The sequence below is a fragment of the Scyliorhinus canicula genome, chromosome 1 (assembly GCF_902713615.1).
Source record: "Scyliorhinus canicula chromosome 1, sScyCan1.1, whole genome shotgun sequence".
Classification (NCBI taxonomy): domain Eukaryota; kingdom Metazoa; phylum Chordata; class Chondrichthyes; order Carcharhiniformes; family Scyliorhinidae; genus Scyliorhinus; species Scyliorhinus canicula.
The window spans coordinates 163,280,956-163,300,216 of NC_052146.1; the positions used below are offsets into that span (position 1 = coordinate 163,280,956).

General features: G+C 47.3%; 1 protein-coding gene across 3 annotated transcripts in view; it reads right to left on the minus strand.

The window, feature by feature from the left end:
• Window positions 1-2,241: 2,241 nt before the first annotated feature.
• Window positions 2,242-19,261, minus strand: part of trit1 (tRNA isopentenyltransferase 1) — a 61,143-nt gene continuing 44,123 nt past the window's right edge. For all 3 annotated transcript variants that reach the window (XM_038801966.1, XM_038801976.1, XM_038801959.1), the window contains 3 exons: window positions 9,696-9,805; window positions 5,160-5,277; window positions 2,242-2,815 (listed from right to left, as the gene is read on the minus strand). In XM_038801966.1, coding sequence (XP_038657894.1) covers window positions 2,700-2,815; window positions 5,160-5,277; window positions 9,696-9,805 — 344 coding nt within the window. In that variant the 3' untranslated portion in view covers window positions 2,242-2,699. The remainder of the gene's footprint in view (window positions 2,816-5,159; window positions 5,278-9,695; window positions 9,806-19,261) is intronic.

A 19,261-nucleotide genomic window follows, 5' to 3' on the forward strand; every position in this document is an offset into this window, starting at 1 on the left:
TACGGATTGATATCATTCAGGGATTTCCTTTTTCCACTGTGATGAGGCTGCTCTGTTGTACTGTGGCAGCTAAACTTTATGATGTCTCAATTAAAAGGCGAGGGGAAATAGAAAACTTAGTGAGAGGATATACCAGGTCATTAGACTGCAACAGTGCAATGCATGAAATGTATTATGAAGATGCAAATGGTTGATTTATCCTTTATTTATTGATCTTCATGGGGAATTCGCCAGACTGTAGTCCTGCGCATAATTTAAGGAAGAGGAATTACAGATGTGGGCGTGTTCGAGGTGACTGGACCAGCCTCAAAAGAGAAGCGATGTGAGCAACGTCTAATTATGACATGTTGAATACCTGAGATTCGGGATAAATGTGTAGAAATAACAGTGTTTTATGTATCTTGTATCACTGAGTAACAAAAATATAATTTATCATACTTAGCTGCATTTAAAATATTAATTTGCATAATAGCTATAATCTACATTGAGTGTGTTCAATGCTTGCAAACTCCAGGAAAACCTGAGCAGCTCCACAATTGGGGAATTGAATTTCTGGGCAGTAGCATTATTAGGGCAGCACAGTAGCACAAGTGGCTAGCACTGTGGCTTCACAGTGCCAGGGTACCAGGTTCGATTTCCCTGCTGGCTCACTGTCTGTGTGGAGTCTGCACCTTCGCCTTGTGTCTGCGTGGGTTTCCTCCGGGTGCTCCGGTTTCCTCCCACAGTCCAAAGATGTGCAGGTTAGGTGGATTGGCCATGATAAATTGCTCTTAGTGACTAAGAAGGTTAGGAGACGTTATTGGGTTACGGGGATAGGGTGGCAGTGAGGGCTTAAGTGGGCTGGTGCAGACTCGATGGGACGAATGGCCTCCTTCTGCATTGTATGTTCTATGTTCTAGGGCAGTGCTTCTCAAAGTGTGGTACGAGTACCGGTGCCGGTACTCGAGCCATCGTCTGCCGGTACTTGGAGTGTTTCCAGAAAAGAAAGAGACAGTAATCCTGGATTGGCTTGTTTCGCTTACCGGTCCCTGGCACATTGAAAAAAAAAACTGCCAGTACACCACATCAGATAGTTTGAGATGCACTGTTCTAGGGCACAGAGCACCTGGGCAGTTCCACTATTAGGGTACCATGTACCAGGCAGTTCCATCAGTGGGGCGTGGCATACCTGTTGAACAACTGGAACACCGTGTACCTGGGCAGTTCCATCAATGGGGTACTGTGTACCAGTCAATTCCACCCTTGGGCAGGGTGCATCTGGGCTGTTGCACTAATTGAGGCATGGTGTACCAGGGCAGTTCCACATTTGGGGCATGGTGTAAATGTATTGTTGCACTATTGGGGCACAATGTACCTGGGTAGTTCTATTATTGGAGCACCATGTACCTGGGAAGGTCCACTATTGGGTCATTGTGTATCTAAAGAGTTCCAGATTGTAACACCGTGTGCCTGAACAATTCCACTATTGGGGCAAGGCATTCATGCCCAGGTCTACGAGGGAGATATTAAGAAATTAGTTCCAGAAATTAGATCGAAGTGATGGAGGAATTTGGGGATTAAATCAACGAAGGAAAAATACTGTTAATATAGAGTCAGAAGGATAAGCCCACACCTGGCCGAGTTACATTGTACCAGCCAGTCTTAAAGTGGGAATACACAGGATGTCCAAAATCCATTGTTCTTTCGGACACTCCTGTCTGACCAGCTATTAGCCCATTACAGAGTCTGATGGTTTCTTGTTCTCCTGTTGATGTACCATGTATCTGGGCAGTTCCACTATTAGAAAACTGTGTACCTGGGTAGTTCCAGTATTAGAACACCGTGTAACAGGGCATTTCCACTTTGGGGACACGGTGTACACAAACAGAGATGCTATACTGACGTTTCCCAGCTTCTGCTGTCAGCCCCTGGATCCCTCATAGCAATGCCACTATGAGGGTGAGGATAGTGTATCACATAAGCCCACATTAAGAATGATGTGGCATGGTCCATCTTGAGGTCTTGGGAGAAGTCTCTGCCCTTTGAGTGCCACGTTTTGCATCAATGACCGGTCACTCGATTCTCTTGCTGTACCCACACCTTTCAGATACGGCCAAGAGACAGGAGCAGCCAGCTCTTGAGGACTGACCCGGAAACATCCTCTAACTTTGATCATATTTATTCAGTTACTGCAATCTGCTATCATGTTAGGGCTGCCAACTAAAGATTAAGCTCCAATGCTGTGGACAAACACAAGCATCATTGGGATATTAAAAAATAGCATTTTATTGTAATTTTCTGAGTTTATTTGTGGCAATATTAGAGGTAGGGAGAGAAGGTCAATTCAACAAGGAGGATGTCAGATGTTGAAACCTCTAGGAACACATGCCTCCAAACTTAATAAAAACCATGAAATCTTCCTTCTAACAATGATTCACAACAGGAAGCTCTCTGACTGCAACCTCACTGGAAACTGTATCCATGATGAATTCCTATGCAACTTACATAGTGCACGAGCTAGAGACAGAGTTCTACAGATAGCAATGGGGGGCTTTCCGACTCTATGGAGTGTGCTTCCAGCTCAAGTCGGCTTGCTGCATTAACTCAATGGTAGGTAGCATCACACAGCCACGGGTTATTAACTGCCTGGTACCATCCATAAAGGTCCCATCAGATCCTTGGGCAGGTTCCTGTGACGCAATCGCACACGAGGAAGATTCTTAACTGTCTTGTGGGATGTTTTCACTGGTGTCTGGGGAGCTTTGTGTACTGAAGTGTGTCTCAGCCTTTTTCTTTCTCTTCAAATGGTACTGGTGATTCTTGGATTTAAGGTGAGCTGAAAGATAAACAAACCAATATTATGATGAGTTTTGCAGAAAATTCAACTGCCCAATAATCTCACATTAACAACCAAGACATGCAGAAACCCAGGGACACATGACAGGCTGTATTTGATGTCTAGTTTCCAGAAAGAGTTGTGTTAAGTAAAAGCTCACAAACATCTTTGTCACAGAAAGGTGAAACGATCTGCCCAGCTGCCTGACAGTTTCCTTGATTTCCCTAGCCTACGGGACCTAACTTTCTCTATGGTTCTTCAAGCCCTATTCCACCCAAGCTCTGAACTTCTACCTTCTTGAAATTCTCCCCTATCGTCTCCGAGCTCATCTTGTCCATGAGACCCAGCTTCCTGCTCCCTTCATCCCCTTCCACTGAATTACTGAACACCTAACTTCCCCATCTGGTCTCCATGTTGGTTTATATCATTAATGATGCTCTTCCCTCAGGTGTGCTCCATTGAATCTGCATTCAGCATCCCTTTCCTCAACAACCCTTGCCAACAACCAGCCCACCAGGAACCTTCATTTCCTCTCCAAAGTCCTTGAATATGTCGTCGCCTCAAGTCCATGCCAATCTTTCCGGAATGTGGACATGTCGGCGTTGGACTGGGTGAGCACAGTGAGAAGTCTTACAACACCAGGTTAAAGTCCAACAGGTTTGTTTCAAATCACTAGCTTTCGGTGCACTGCTGCTCCTTCACCTGAGGAAGGAGCTGTGCTCCGAAAGCTAGCGATTTGAAACAAACCTGTTGGACTTTAACCTGGTGTTGTAATCTTTCCGTAACTGCATGCCTGAATCCCTCTATCAAGCTCCTGCCCCTGCCTAGGTAAGGAAAGAGCTCTAATCAATGTCACAAACGACATCCTGTGTGACTGTGACAAAAGGTAAACTTTCCATCCTTACCCTTCTCAACCTGTCGGCAGTAGTGACAGTGACCTCACCATCTTCCTTCAGTGCCTCTCCGCAGGCTTTCAGCTGGGTGGGACTGCTCTCCCCAGGGTGCGTTCTTAGCGACCTAGCTGTAGCTACTCTTCCTGATCCTATACTGTTCCCCTGATGTTACACCTGGCCTCAAATTTTCATCTACATGCTGCCTCTAGGTGACACCATCTGAAAACACAGGGTCAGTTTCCATTTGCAAGCTGATGACACCCTTACCCCAGCTCTCTCAGTGCCTCAATTGTCAGACTGCTTTTCCAACATCCAGCACGGAAAGGACTGAATTTTCCATTCATTAAATTGGGACCTGCAAAACATCGTCTTCAGGCACATTTTAAATTCCATCCCCTACCTACACCAGCCCTCTCCCTGGCAACATTGAGGCTGAACTAGATTGTTTGAAATTTTGGCATTGTATTTGACCTAGAGTTGAGCTGCATATACAGGTGTCACCTGCGTACTGTAGCTCAATGAAATAGGTTGGGTTGGTCTTGGTTCTGGCCTGGAAGTGCCAAAGGATTTAAAGTCACACAAATTTCTGCAGGTTATATCCAAACTTACATCAAGCTCTGCTTGCCCAGCTTGCTGACCTGCAACAGCTCCCAGTTAAATAAACACCTTGATCTTAAAATTCTCATCCTCATTTTCAAATCCCTCCATGGCCTTGCCCTTTTCCACCTTAATCTCATCCAAATCCCACAAGTCAGATATCTGCTCCTCCAAATCTCATGCATCCCTGAATTTAATCATTTCATCATGGTGACTGCCATTCAGTTTTCAAGCTCTAGATTTCCTTCTTTAAACCTCACCCTGAATTGCCTTCTCTCTTTGTTGCTTAAAATCTTTTCTTTGGTCATCTACCCTAATAACTCATTATGTGGCTCATGATGAAATTTTCTTCCATAACATTCCTGTAAAGGGCTTTGGGATATATTACGTTAAAGGCACTAGATAAATATAACTTGTTAAATTTAAGTTGTTGCAGTATGGAGATTCTCTCAACACCTCAGATCAGATTGGTCTCCAGCTAATTGCCAACCAGGGGGCACATTTGTTGATTTCTGCCAGGAACGCCACAATTGACCTCAGTACCAATCAGGATCTAGTAAATGGGCACTAGCCGGGAATCCGTTTCCCAATCACTAGTTGCTCACCCCTGGTGTACTTCAACAGTTCAACAGTTTCCCTTTAAGGGACTGCCCCTTTAATTGATCCCTCAATTCATTTGATTTAGGTTCTTTGTGTTAAACAACATAGTTGGTAGGGTATCAGGTGAAAAGATCAATGAGATCATCGTCACTCACAGTCCTGCCGTCTTAATGAGGGTTAAGGAGCACTCCCCTTGTATTCTCAGTCTCATTCATTCACTCTGGGTGATGGTTGCAACTCAAACCCATTCTTACCCTTCCATTCCCGGTCACCGAGGATTATTTTGTCACACAATTCGCACACCCGCCTGTTCCTCTTCCCTTCATATTGGTCATATTCCATGGTTAGAGGCTGCACTGCAGGTTCCTCTCCCTGCAAACAAAGGGTGCAACATTCAAACAGGATGCAAAGTGGAAGCACCTGAGGAAATACATCAACTGACGGCAACATGGTGGGTTGGGACCACAGAGTTCAATAAAATCATCAGCTGCCATTACATTGAGTCTTTAATAAACTATTTTGAAGAACCCTAAAAGAGCCTGTGATCAGGAGCAGAGCATGCTGGTTTCTCTGGCACATTAAGTCAATGAAGCAGACAGAATCCTAGCTTTATCACCAGGACCATGGAGTGCAAAAGGAAGAATGTTGTGTTATGCATTTGAAGGACTGTACTGTTTCCCTAGGAAGGATGTGAAGGCAAGAGAGTGTGGGAAAGATTCACGAGATTGGTTCCATGGATGAGGAACTTCAATTGCGAGATAGTTTGGAGAAGCTGGGACTGTTCTCCTGGGGGAAGAGAAGGATAAGAGATTTGATAAGAGATAAGGTAATGGGTGGATTGTTGGGGTGGAGTTGGATAGTTGGGGTGGAGATGGATAGTAGGGTTAGTTAAGTTTTCATTGAGATTGAGGATTGAATTTAAAAATCGGTACCCATCTCCTTCGTTGGCCAAGGCAATTTATGTATCCTAGGGAGGACTGGTTGCCTTGAGGTTGGTGTTCTTATGACATGAGTGGTGCAGAAGGCCAAGGTGGGCTCTGCTAATCCTGCGTTAATTTGTTGATTGTTCCTAGGCCAACTCGAGTGCTTTTTCCTTAAGGTTTTCTTTCTTCTTTCCTTTCATCTGGGGGAGCAGTGTGCTGTTGAGTGGGGAGGTGCAATGCCCTGGGTGTGGTTGAGGAGGTGCAGGACTGGCTGAGTTATAGGTTTGGTGTCTGCTGGGAGTCCTAAGGGACTTATTTTTGTGAGTTGGAATGCACTGGGTTAGGCCAGGTCCGGTGCTGAGGTTGGTATCCTGTTGCCCTCTGGAGGAAGTCACGTTATGTCATTGGTGCCTCTGGTGCTGGTGAAGTTGACGGTGTATATTGGTGTAGTCCGGGACGTGGAGTAAAAAATTCATCCTGAATGCTCATGGTATTTATGAGCAATTGCCGCGTTTCATGGCTTTATCCTGTTTCTCCTTCTCTAAGTCACTGCTCGAAGACACTTATTAGGGACACCGTGAGAGGACTCTTCTGGACACGGAGGCCTGGGGTTGAGCCATGTCCTGCACTTGTTGTACCCTCCCCTTGTGGTCGGCGTGCTTTTTATTTGACTGAACAATTTTTAACTCTTTCTCTTCAACAATGGTAGGTGTGCGGCGGAGGAATTACAGTCCCGATTGGGTCCGGACCCGCTATTATCCTGTGATCCACTCCTGGTCGTTCCCCATCCATTTTACTGAGAGGTGTTGACAGCACTGATCATTTCTGAGTATACATGCTGGTCCTCACTATATAATTGTATGTATTGATGTTGGTTCTGTACTGAGCCGGAGTCAGGAGTTATGTTACATTGTCTGGTTTATATGCAACATCCCATTAGAACTGTGGTTCTCGGGCAGCGTGGTGGCACAGTGGTTAGCCCTGCTGCCTCACGGTGCCGAAGGTCCCAGGTTCGATCCCAGCTCTGGGTCACTGTCCGCGTGGAGTTTGCATGTTCTCCCCGCGTTTGCGTGGATTTCTCCCCCTCAACCCAAAAAGGTGGATTGGACACGCTAAATTGCCCCTTAATTGGAAAAAATGAATTGGGCACTCTAAACTTAAAAAAAGAACTGCGGCTCTCACAAATGTTATGATTTTTTTCCTTTTCTGTGTGGTATAAAGAATTTGTGACTGGATTCTGCAGGGGTACAAATGGGTCTTGGGTCCGAGGAGAAGAAGTCACATTATGTCATTGGTGCCTTTGGTGCTGGTGGAGTTGAGGGACGTGTATATTGTTTTGCTCCCGGAAATGACGCAGAAGATTCATCCCGAACTCTCATGGTAAACTGACCGTGTTTTCGTGGCTCTATTCTGTTTCTCTCTGGTGGGGTGTTTAGAGGCATCAATTGTATTGAGCCGGTTGCACTGCTGATCTCTCTGGATTCATGCATGTTGAGCCTTTACCTTTCCTCGTGGTGCTGGACCATTCCTGTGGTTTTGGTGCTTGTTTGTTAAAATGTAAAACCGTAATAAATTTAATTTTAAAAATGTTAACAGTACAGCTGGAAAAGAATAATGTAATTGGAAGCGGTGATCAGGATTAAAAACTCAAGTGAGAGGAAATATTCAACAGTGAGCTCAAGGCAGAGAAAGTTAGTAAGTGGAGCATTCGACAGGTGACAGAGGACCAGAGCAGAGGAAATATTCAGTGAGTTGGCGATTGGCAGATTCCACAATTTATAGAATTATAGAGCAATTGAAGCTCAGAATTTGGCCATTCGCCCCAGATGTTCTATGCCAATATTTATGCGCAATACAAGACTCCTTTAACAACTCTTTTCATCCTATCAACATTATTCTTCCCAGGCTTGGACTCCCCTACTGGTGTATTCAGTCCTTCAGCAGGCACACATTCAACTTTAAAAACCGACAGTAATATCAATGGGTCAAGTCTTGGCTCAGCAAGAAGCAGACAAAAAGGTTTAGGAATGATCAATAATGAGCAATCAGACATCAGGCCGATGAAGGGGTCAGGTCCTGTAGCCAGTCCTTCAGCAACAATACATTCACTGGCACGGGTGGCACAGTGGTTAATACTGCAGTCTCACAGCTCCAGGGACCCGGGTTCGATTCCGGCTTTAGGTGAGTGTCTGTGTGGAGTTTCCATCTTCACCCCAAGTCTGCGTGCGTTTCCTCCGGGTGCTCCGATTTCCTCCCAGTCTCAGGTGCAGATTTGGTGGATTGGCCTTGATCAGTGCCTGGGATTCCGGGCATAGAGCAGGAGAGTGCTATTTCGGAGGGTGAGTGCAGATTCCATTCTTCTGCACTGTAGACATTCTATGGCTGAGAAGCTAGCATTTAAATGCCCAAAAGAAAGCAGTTGAGAATGGACAATTTTCAGAAATTGGATAAACTTTGTCACTCAGTATTCCACAGAACATGTGACAAAGACACAATGAGCGACTTTTTCAATATACTAGCCAAGAGGCGGTTAACAAGGTCATCATCAGAACATAGGAACAGGGGCAGGGTATTTGACCCTTCAAGGCAGCTCCGCCATTCAATAAGATCATGCTTGATCTGGTCTTGGCTCCACTCTCTAGACAATGGACACACATTATCAGGGGAAAAAGACCTCACACTGTATATTTTCATTTAATATATTTGGTTATCCCCATGGCAAATATCTAAAATTTAAAAAACTGGATAATGAGTTTTAAAATGGTGGAACTATGTCGGTCCATGACCTTTGATCAGAAGGAGCAGCTAATAGTTTGAAAGAATCATACTACATCTTGTTATAGAACTTAGAACATACAGTGCCGAAGGAGGCCACTCAGCCCATAGAGTGCACCGACCCACTTCCACCCTATCCCTGTAACCCTCCGTAACCCAATAACCCCTCCTAACCTTTTTTGGACACTAAGGGCAATTTATCATGGCCAATCCACCTAACCTGCACGTCTTTGGACTGTGGGAGGAAACCAGAGCAACCGGATGAAAACCACGCAGACACGGGGAGAACGTGCAGACTTCGCACAGACAGTGACCCAGCGGGGAATTGAACCTGGAACCCTGGTGCTGTGAAGCCACAGTGCTATTCACTTGTGCTGCTTATCTCTGAGGAGACACTAGTGAACCGCAGTGGGCTGCAGAGACCAAATTGAAAGAGAACTATGCAAAAGCTATCTTCATTTCATGAACAAGGCTGGCCAACCGAAGTCTATCTGTCTGCTGAAATCCTTCCTTTAATGGTTCGAACATTTAACCATTTCGGGTTCCAGATGGGGAATATACAACCTTTGCCAAAGACACTGTGAAAAGGTGGGAATCATGTAATATGAACCTCTAATTGGTGGAACCCATAATATTGCTTTCTGGAACTGGAAATCTCTTGGTGCTTTTTTACTCTATAACTCTTAATAAGCCAAGGTGCCATAATTCCTAAAAAATGTCCTCTCTACCTTTTGATTCTATTCTTTGAGAAATTAACGTTAGTAGTTTGCAGCTTTTCTTATGGCTCTGATTTTAATGAAGGAGTCAAAGTTGGCCAAATAGATTCCGGATATTTCAGCTTCGATTGGCAGACTGAGGCAATCAGTCCTGGGTTTAAGGACCCCAAAGATCATTGGGAATGCGGCTTTTCTGTGAAGTGTTTTATGCTCCGATTATTACGCTTCTTTATCGCTGATCTATGGGCTCAGGCCAACTATTTCTTCCGACTTTTTTTTTGCTGAAGGTTACCACAAGTACAACAGTTGAAGCTCAGGCTTTAAACAAAGACAGAACATGTGGAGCCACAGGTTAATGGAGCAGAGCATTTCCCACCTTTAAGAAGCTTTCCAGGATCCGCACTGCCGGTTGCAATACACCCTCATCCCATTGGCTGACATCTGTCACATCCAGACCATACACTGGAGGAACATTAGGCCCTGGTCCTTTGAAACAAAATCATACAAGGTGGTCAAAAAATATCTGCAGTTATCTCACAGAATAATTCCACAGCTGGTGTTTGGCACACATTTTACACATTTCTCTTTCTACTTGCCAACCTCTTCAAAGGGTTTCACAATTTTCTGTATTGTTGGTGCTTTTATTTATTTGACCTTTCATTTTACCTCCAGTTGTATTCTCCCAATATTGCTTCTTCAATGTAAACACATCGTGTGTGGCAAGGATATAGAGAGACATGGGACAAGTGCCAGAGGGTGTAAGTGTGACCACGCCAGAGGACGAGTTAGAGAGGGAGTGAAAAGAGAATTAAATCAGTAGAGAGAGAGCAAGCTAGAGTGTCAGAAAGAGAGGGGACAGAGTGCGAGAGCGTCAGGAAGTAGGATAATCAGGCTGGGTTTCAGGAAGCCAGAGAGCGAGTGTGCCAGAAGCAGAGAGCGTCAAGTGAGTTTTTAAGAATTGGATTTATAGCACATTAGTTAACCGATGAGATGCATCAATAAGAATTTGTTTTGTAAGGTACCATTTATGGGTTTGTTATATCAAGGATGGCGGGCAAATTCATTCTTGAAACCTTGCAGAAAGTCTGCAAAAAATCAAAGTCCAAGGATGCAAAATTCATCATACCGAAAGGTCATCCTCATGCATTTTGATTGGAGTAGCCGGCATGGGAGAAACAAAATCTGTGAGATCCACCAATCACTGATTCCCATGCTCATTGCTCCATCTCGCCCAATCATAGGCTCCCTCTCTCCAACACTTGATGTTTCTCCAGAGACAGAATCTATGATTGGAGGGAAAGTGAGGGCAGGAGGAAGGGAACCTGTGATTGGAGCTCAAGAAGCAGTTATCCTGACCAGTCCGGCTGTCACCATGCATGACACTTTCAGCTGTGCCATCAATCATTTTGAACCATCAACACCATCTGGGACCAGGAGGCAAAGGAGAAGCAGCAAAGTACAAGAGAATACATGCAGCAGAAAATCATTAAAATTTGGTGGATTTCAAGGTTGTATGCGGAGAGCTGGAGAAGTGATTTGTTGCGTTTTGATGGGGAGAAAAAAATATAGCAAGCAATTTTAATATTAACAAAACAGTCTCTAATAGCTACCAAATACCAGGAAAACCAAACTTATAAACTTGCAAAGCCTGATCAGCAGCTTAAAAAATGCTAGCACAGGCAATATATAACAGACAACTCAAAAATGGATCACAGCACCAGAGACCCGGGTTCGATTCCAGCCTTGGGTGACTGTTTGTGGAGTTTGTATGTTCTTCCTGTGTCTGTGCGGGTTTCCTCCGGGTGCTCCAGTTTACTCCCAACGTCCAAAGATGTGCAGGTTAGGTGGGATTATGGAGATAGGGAGGAGGATTGGGCCTCGGTGGGGTGCTCTTTTGAAGGGTCGGTGCAGGTCTAATGGCCTCCTTCTGCACTGTAGGGATTCTATGGAATTATCTTGTTTATATGTCTGATATGTCAACACAAGTAGCATCATAAGATTCTGATCACACCAGTGACAATGATTGTCTTGAGCACCTCCTAAGTCTGGGTCTCAACTTTTATTCGGGTGGGGGGGGGGGGGGGGGGGGGGAAGGAGTGATCTACAAATACAAGGAATTCTGAAATTTCACATGCAACCTGAGAAGGTACAAAATGTAATTTCCAGTATGAAGTTATTCTGAGCTATAAACTGGGAGCTGTATTTAAAATGCATATGTATAAGAAAATACTATGGCACTAAGAAGAATGGCATCCTCAATTTACCAGATTAATGGCTTTGAACGGCTGGGGCCAGGTTGGTGAAAATGAAAGAGCACCCCACGACAAAATGAAGCTGGGCAGTTTTTTTTCTCAAAAAGAGAAAGAAAATTTTGACCTCCGTTTATATCCATCCCATTCTCAACCAGATGGTATCTGCACTGATTCACATTCAATATGAAGCTGGGATATGTTAACTTGCAGTTCTCTCCATTTGGCGATATGGCGATTTTGCACAGGCAAAGGTTTCTAAACTCCAAGTGATGCATCACTCTATGAAGGAGGTTCTTCACTAAATTAAATCTGACAATTTACAACATGGAACTTTCTTCAGACTTAGGCTCGCATCCCACAGGCACTCTTAGAAAAAGCAACTGTAGGGCAACACGGTGGCACAGTGGTTAGCATTGCTGCCTACGGCGCTGAGGACCCGGGTTCGAATCCCGGCCCTGGGTCGCTGTCCGTGTGGAGTTTGCATATTCTCCCTGTGTCTGCGTGGGTTTCACCCCCACAACCCAAAGATGTGCAGGGTAGGTGGATTGGCCACGGTAAATTGCCCCTTAATTGGAAAAAATAATTGGGTACTCTAAATTTTTTTAAAAAGGCAACTGAGGCCACAATGACTTCCCGGTTTCAATTAATCTATTTAAAAACGCACGTTGTATTTTTACATTTTGTATTTTTCTCCCTCTATCAAGTCATCTGATTTATCAACTTGTGTTTAAAGTCTGCCAATGCAATGTAAAACTCAAAGAATAGAGCCAAAATCCATTATATTCAGATCTTAGTAACAGGGTGGATATATGGTTGAAAGCTTATCCCGAAGGCAATTATGCACTGAGTTTGTTCTATCCCAGACAGTTCGTAGGGAGAGGGATGGAATCAGTGACAAAGAAGTTTGTGCCAGGGACCGGAGTTAATTGAAGCAAATTGTTCATGAAACGTTTGTGAGGAACGTTGGCTGAGATACTGAAGGAAAATCCCCAGTTCTTCTACAAATGGATTTTTAATGTCAACCAGATCATGTCAGACAGCTTTTGATTTACCATTTCATCCAAGGGATGGCATCACTCCCTCTGAACTTCACTGTCAGCCTATGTGCGTGCCAGGTGAGCGGTGTCAGGATCGTCAGTACCAGGTGAGCTGTGTCAGGATCGTCAGTACCAGGTGAGCTGTGTCAGGATTGCCTGCGCCAGGAGAGCTGTGTCAGGATTGCCTGTGCCAGGTGAGCTGTGTCAGGATTGCCTGTGCCAGGTGAGCTGTGTCGGGATTGCCTACGCCAGGAGAGCTGTGTCGGGATTGCCTGCGCCAGGAGAGCTGTGTCAGGATTGCCTGCGCCAGGTGAGCTGTGTCAGGATCGCCAGTGTCAGGTGAGCTGTGTCAGGATCGTCAGTACCAGGTGAGCTGTGTCAGGATCGTCAGTACCAGGTGAGCTGTGTCAGGATCGTCAGTACCAGGTGAGCTGTGTCAGGATCGTCAGTACCAGGTGAGCTGTGTCAGGATCGTCAGTACCAGGTGAGCTGTGTCAGGATCGTCAGTGCCAGGTGAGCTGTGTCAGGATTGCCTGTGCCAGGTGAGCTGTGTCAGGATTGCCTGTGCCGGCAACAGCCGAGCGAGTAAGGGGATGGATCCAGGAGCCAGAAGCCGAGTGGGTGCGTGCGGAGGAGGCCTCCTGCATGGGGACCTCCCTCCGGGCCCTCGCCACGGCAGCACTCCCATCCCCACCCAAAAAACACTCCAGCAGCCCAGTGGTGACAGCCACCCTCCAATCCTGGAACCAACTGCGGCAGCAATTTGGCCTGAACAAAATGTCGGACAAGGCTCCCATCTGCAACAACCATAGGTTCAACCAGCACTGACTGACGCCACCTTCAAAAGGTGGAGACAGGACGGGGGGACACTGACAGTCAGGGACCTATACACGGACGACAGGATCGCAACACTGGACGAACTGACAGAGAAATTTCAGATAGCTGGGGGGAACGAGCTACGGTACCTGCAGCTCAAAAACTTCCTACGAAAGGAGACAAGGACGTACCCACAACCGCCACAACAGACACTACTGGAAGACCTACTGGACGCAAGTATCCTAGAGAAAGGGAACTGTAGTGACATGTATGGCCGACTGGTAGATAGGGACGACACCGTACTGGACGCAACAAGAAGGAAATGGGAGGACGACCTGGGGATGGAGATAGGGTGGGGACTCTGGAGCGAAGCACTGCATAGGGTCAACTCCACCTCCACGTGCGCAAGGCTCAGCCTGACGCAACTAAAAGTGGTACATAGAGCCCACTTAACGAGAAACCGTATGAGTAGGTTCTTCCCGGAGGTGGAGGACAGATGTGAGCGGTGCCAAAGAGGCCCGGCCAACCACGCCCACATGTTCTGGTCTTGCCCCAGACTTGTGGAGTACTGGACAGCCTTCTTCGAGGCTATGTCCAAAGTGGTGGGGGTGAGGGTGGAGCCATGCCCGATAGTGGCGGTCTTCGGGGTTTCAGACCAGCCAGATCTATTCCTGGGGAGGAGGGCGGACGCCCTTGCCTTTGCCTCCCTGATCGCCCGCCGTAGAATCCTGTTTGGCTGGCGGTCAACAGCACCGCCCATAGCTGCAGACTGGCTGTCCGACCTCTCGGATTCTCTCCAAATGGAGAAAATCAAATTCGCCATCCGAGGGTCGGACGACGGCTTCCACAGAACGTGGGAGCCATTCATGCAATTGTTCCGGGACCTGTTTGTGGCCAACGTACAAGAGGAAGAATAGTCGGGGGAAGGTAGCCGGCGGGGAGGGGGGGGGGGGGGGGGGGGGGGCCTACGGGCTCGTTACGGGGGTTTGATGGCTAGCTAAGGCCCAAAACCAAACTAAATAAATGCCAATAAACATGTTGGGGAATGTAAAATATGTATGCCGGCAAAGAGGGGGAGGCCACAGTTATTACTACGAAGATGCTCACCTGTAAATATATATGTTAATTTTTGCGTGTTTTTTTTCTCTCTCTCTAACAATTTGTAATTTGTTCAATATAAAACATGAAAACTGAATAAAAAACATTTATTAAAAAAAAAAGGATTGCCTGTGCCAAGTGAACTTTGTCAGGATTGCCTGTGCCAGGTGAGCTGTGTCAGGGATCGTCAGTACCAGGTGAGCTGTGTCAGGGTCGTCAGTATCAGGTGAGCTGTGTCAGGATTGCCTGTGCCAGGTGAGCTGTGTCAGGATTGCCTGTGCCAGGTGAGCTGTGTCAGGATTGCCTGTGCCAGGTGAGCTGTGTCAGGATTGCCTGTGCCAGGTGAGCTGTGTCAGGATCGTCAGTGCCAGGTGAGCTGTGTCAGGATCGTCAGTACCAGGTGAGCTGTGTCAGGATCGTCAGTACCAGGTGAGCTGTGTCAGGATTGCCTGGGCCAGGTGAGCTGTGTCAGGATCGTCAGTACCAGGTGAGCTGTGTCAGGATCGTCAGTACCAGGTGAGCTGTGTCAGGATTGTCAGTACCAGGTGAGCTGTGTCAGGATTGCCTGCGCCAGGAGAGCTGTGTCAGGATTGCCTGTGCCAGGTGAGCTGTGTCACGATCGTCAGTACCAGGTGAGCTGTGTCAGGATCGTCAGTATCAGGTGAGCTGTGTCAGGATTGCCTGTGCCAGGTGAGCTGTGTCAGGATTGCCTGTGCCAGGTGAGCTGTGTCAGGATTGCCTGTGCCAGGTGAGCTGTGTCGGGATTGCCTGCGCCAGGAGAGCTGTGTCAGGATTGCTTACGCCAGGAGAGCTGTGCCAGGTGAGCTGTGTCAGGATCGTCAGTGCCAGGTGAGCTGTGTCAGGATCGTCAGTACCAGGTGAGCTGTGTCAGGATCGTCAGTACCAGGTGAGCTGTGTCAGGATCGTCAGTACCAGGTGAGCTGTGTCAGGATCGTCAGTGCCAGGTGAGCTGTGTCAGGATCGTCAGTAACAGGTGAGCTGTGTCAGGATCGTCAGTGCCAGGTGAGCTGTGTCAGGATTGCCTGTGCCAGGTGAGCTGTGTCAGGATTGCCTGTGCCAGGTGAGCTGTGTCAGGATTGCCTGTGCCAGGTGAGCTGTGTCAGGATCGTCAGTGCCAGGTGAGCTGTGTCAGGATCGTCAGTACCAGGTGAGCTGTGTCAGGATCGTCAGTACCAGGTGAGCTGTGTCAGGATTGCCTGGGCCAGGTGAGCTGTGTCAGGATAGTCAGTACCAGGTGAGCTGTGTCAGGATCGTCAGTACCAGGTGAGCTGTGTCAGGATTGTCAGTACCAGGTGAGCTGTGTCAGGATTGCCTGCGCCAGGAGAGCTGTGTCAGGATTGCCTGTGCCAGGTGAGCTGTGTCACGATCGTCAGTACCAGGTGAGCTGTGTCAGGATCGTCAGTATCAGGTGAGCTGTGTCAGGATTGCCTGTGCCAGGTGAGCTGTGTCAGGATTGCCTGTGCCAGGTGAGCTGTGTCAGGATTGCCTGTGCCAGGTGAGCTGTGTCGGGATTGCCTGCGCCAGGAGAGCTGTGTCAGGATTGCTTACGCCAGGAGAGCTGTGCCAGGTGAGCTGTGTCAGGATCGTCAGTGCCAGGTGAGCTGTGTCAGGATCGTCAGTACCAGGTGAGCTGTGTCAGGATCGTCAGTACCAGGTGAGCTGTGTCAGGATCGTCAGTACCAGGTGAGCTGTGTCAGGATCGTCAGTGCCAGGTGAGCTGTGTCAGGATCGTCAGTAACAGGTGAGCTGTGTCAGGATCGTCAGTACCCAGGTGAGCTGTGTCAGTATTGCCGGTGCCAGGTGAGCTGTGTCAGGATTGCCTGTGCCAAGTGAACTTGGTCAGGATTGCCTGTGCCAGGGAGCTGTGGTCAGGATGTCGTAGCAGGTGAGTGTGTCAGGATCGTCAGTATCAGGTGAGCTGTGTCAGGTTTGCCTGTGCCAGGTGAGCTGTGTCAGGATTGCCTGTGCCAGGTGAGCTGTGTCAGGATTGCCTGTGCCAGGTGAGCTGTGTCAGGATTGCCTGTGCCAGGTGAGCTGTGTCAGGATCATCAGTGCCAGGTGAGCTGTGTCAGGATCGTCAGTACCAGGTGAGCTGTGTCAGGATCGTCAGTACCAGGTGAGCTGTGTCAGGATCGTCAGTACCAGGTGAGCTGTATCAGGATCGTCAGTACCAGGTGAGCTGTGTCAGGATTGCCTTGGCAGGTGAGCTGTTCAGGATCGTCAGTACCAGGTGAGCTGTGTCAGGATCGTCCAGTATCAGGTGAGCTGTGTCAGGATTGCCTGTGCCAGGAGAGCTGTGTCAGGATGCCCTGTGCCAGATGAGCTGTGTCAGGATCGTCAGTACCAGGTGAGCTGTGTCAGGATCGTCAGTACCAGGTGAGCTGTGTCAGGATCGTCAGTACCAGGTGAGCTGTGTCAGGATCGTCAGTACCAGGTGAGCTGTGTCAGGATCGTCAGTACCAGGTGAGCTGTGTCAGGATCGTCAGTACCAGGTGAGCTGTGTCAGGATCGTCAGTACCAGGTGAGCTGTGTCAGGATTGCCTGTGCCAGGTGAGCTGTGTCAGGATTGCCTGTGCCAGGAGAGCAGTGTCAGGATTGCCTGTGCCAGGTGAGCTGTGTCAGGATTGCCTGTGCCAAGAGAGCAGTGTCAGGATTGCCTGTGCCAGGTGAGCTGTGTCAGGATTGCCTGTGCCAAGAGAGCAGTGTCAGGATTGCCTGTGCCAGGTGAGCTGTGTCAGGATTGCCTGTGCCAAGAGAGCAGTGTCAGGATTGCCTGTGCCATGTAAGCTGTGCCACGCCGATCGTACAATAAATGCAACTGTTGCTCCATTAACAGGACTAGCCAAGCTAAGAACAGTATTAATAACATAGTGGAGACCAGGAATGTTTACAACATTCCAGATGTCGTCTAAGGTACACTACAAATTAAAATCCCCGGCTGGCAGGTCTATGGTTTAGAATGAAATAGTTCCAATTTACTACTGTCACGCACTGGTTGTAGTCTCGGCTAGAATCAGGGCAAATAACCTTGGGGAACTTGTCAAGATTCAATTTCTTCACGGTATCAAGTTTCAGGGTTGATCTTGTGTGGTCATCTGCATAAGGATCTCATTTCTCTGCAACCTTGGCCATCTTTAGTCTTCTTTTTGTGGGATGTGGGTGTCATTGGCAAAGCCAGAATTTGCTGTCCATCCTGAATTGCCCTTGAATAAGTGGCTTCATTGGCTATTTCAGAGGGCAGTTAAGAGTCACACGTAGGCCAGACCAATAAGAATGGTTAGTTTAATTCCTTAAAGAACACCACTGAACCAGATGTTAGTATTTAATAGGTTCTGTTGATGAATATTAAAACCCAGAGCAGCACAGTGGCGCAGTGGGGTAGCCCTGCAGCCTCACGGCGCTGAGGTCCCAGGTTCGATCTCGGCTCTGGGTCACTGTCCGTGTGGAGTTTGCACATTCTCCCCGTGATTCCGTGGGTTTCACCCCCACAACCCAAAGATGTACAGGGTAGGTGGATTGGCCACGCTAAATTCCCCCTTAATTGGAAAAAAATGAATTGGGTACTCAAAATTTAAAAGAAAAATTAAAAAATGACTATTAAATGGTAATGGTAAGATAAAGTGGCCATAATCCCAGATGACTATAGGCTGCTTTCCTGTTGGGGAGCACTGACTAGTGATTTAACCTGGGGTTTATCGCACCTCAGGCAAGGGGCAAGGATGAGAAGTGAGGGGCATCTTGAATAACCTCAGCCGGCACGGGCATTGAACCTGCACTGCTGGCCTCTCTCTGCATGACAAACCAGCCGTTCAGACAACTGAGCTAATATTAAATACCTAGTAGTTTAAAGTTAAAAGGTGAACAGGTGTTGGGTATTGATGAGTTAAATATACTCAGATATGTCTATAAAGAACAGGCAATATTAGGAGAGAGGGTGTAAGGAGAGGGTGTTAGAGTGGAGAAGTAAACTCTGTGGCAATAAACAAACTCCACCAACACATTATAATCAGTGTCTTCTTCACAACCAGGCTTGGAAATTTCTCTTGACACCTAATGGGTTTTTCATAGAATCATAGAATTTATAGTGCAGAAGGAGACCATTCAGCTCATCGTGTCTGCACCAGCTCTCTGAAAGAGCACCTTACTTAAGCACACTCCTCCACCCTAACCCCACCGAACCATTTGGACATTAAGGGGCAATTTATCATGGCCAATCCACCTAACCTGCACATCTTTGGACTGTTGGAGGAAACCGGAGCATCCGGAGGAAATCCACACAGACACGAGGAGAAAGTGCAAACTCCACACAGACAGTCACCCGAGGCCGAAATTGAACCCGGGACCAGAGAGCTGTGAGGCAGCAGTGCTAACCACGGTGCCACCCCTCCTTAACTTCCTTGAATATCATTATTATCCATGGTAGGTTGTTCCTCTTCCTAGTCTTTCCTCTTCATTGTAATGTATTTTTACTGGGAGTCATGAATTATTTCCCTAAATGTCTGCCACTGCTCATCGCATCTTACTTATTAATCTGTGACCAGTCTACTTTGGCCAATTCCACTCTCATAACTCCTCGTCTGAGATTTCAGTCCCAATTTTTTCCACACTCAAGGGTAATTAGGGGTGGTCAACAAATGTTGACCTTACCCACTCCTTTCCATCTTGAATAGATTCACCTGAGGGAGGAGCAGTGCTCCGAAAGCTCGTGTTTAAAACAA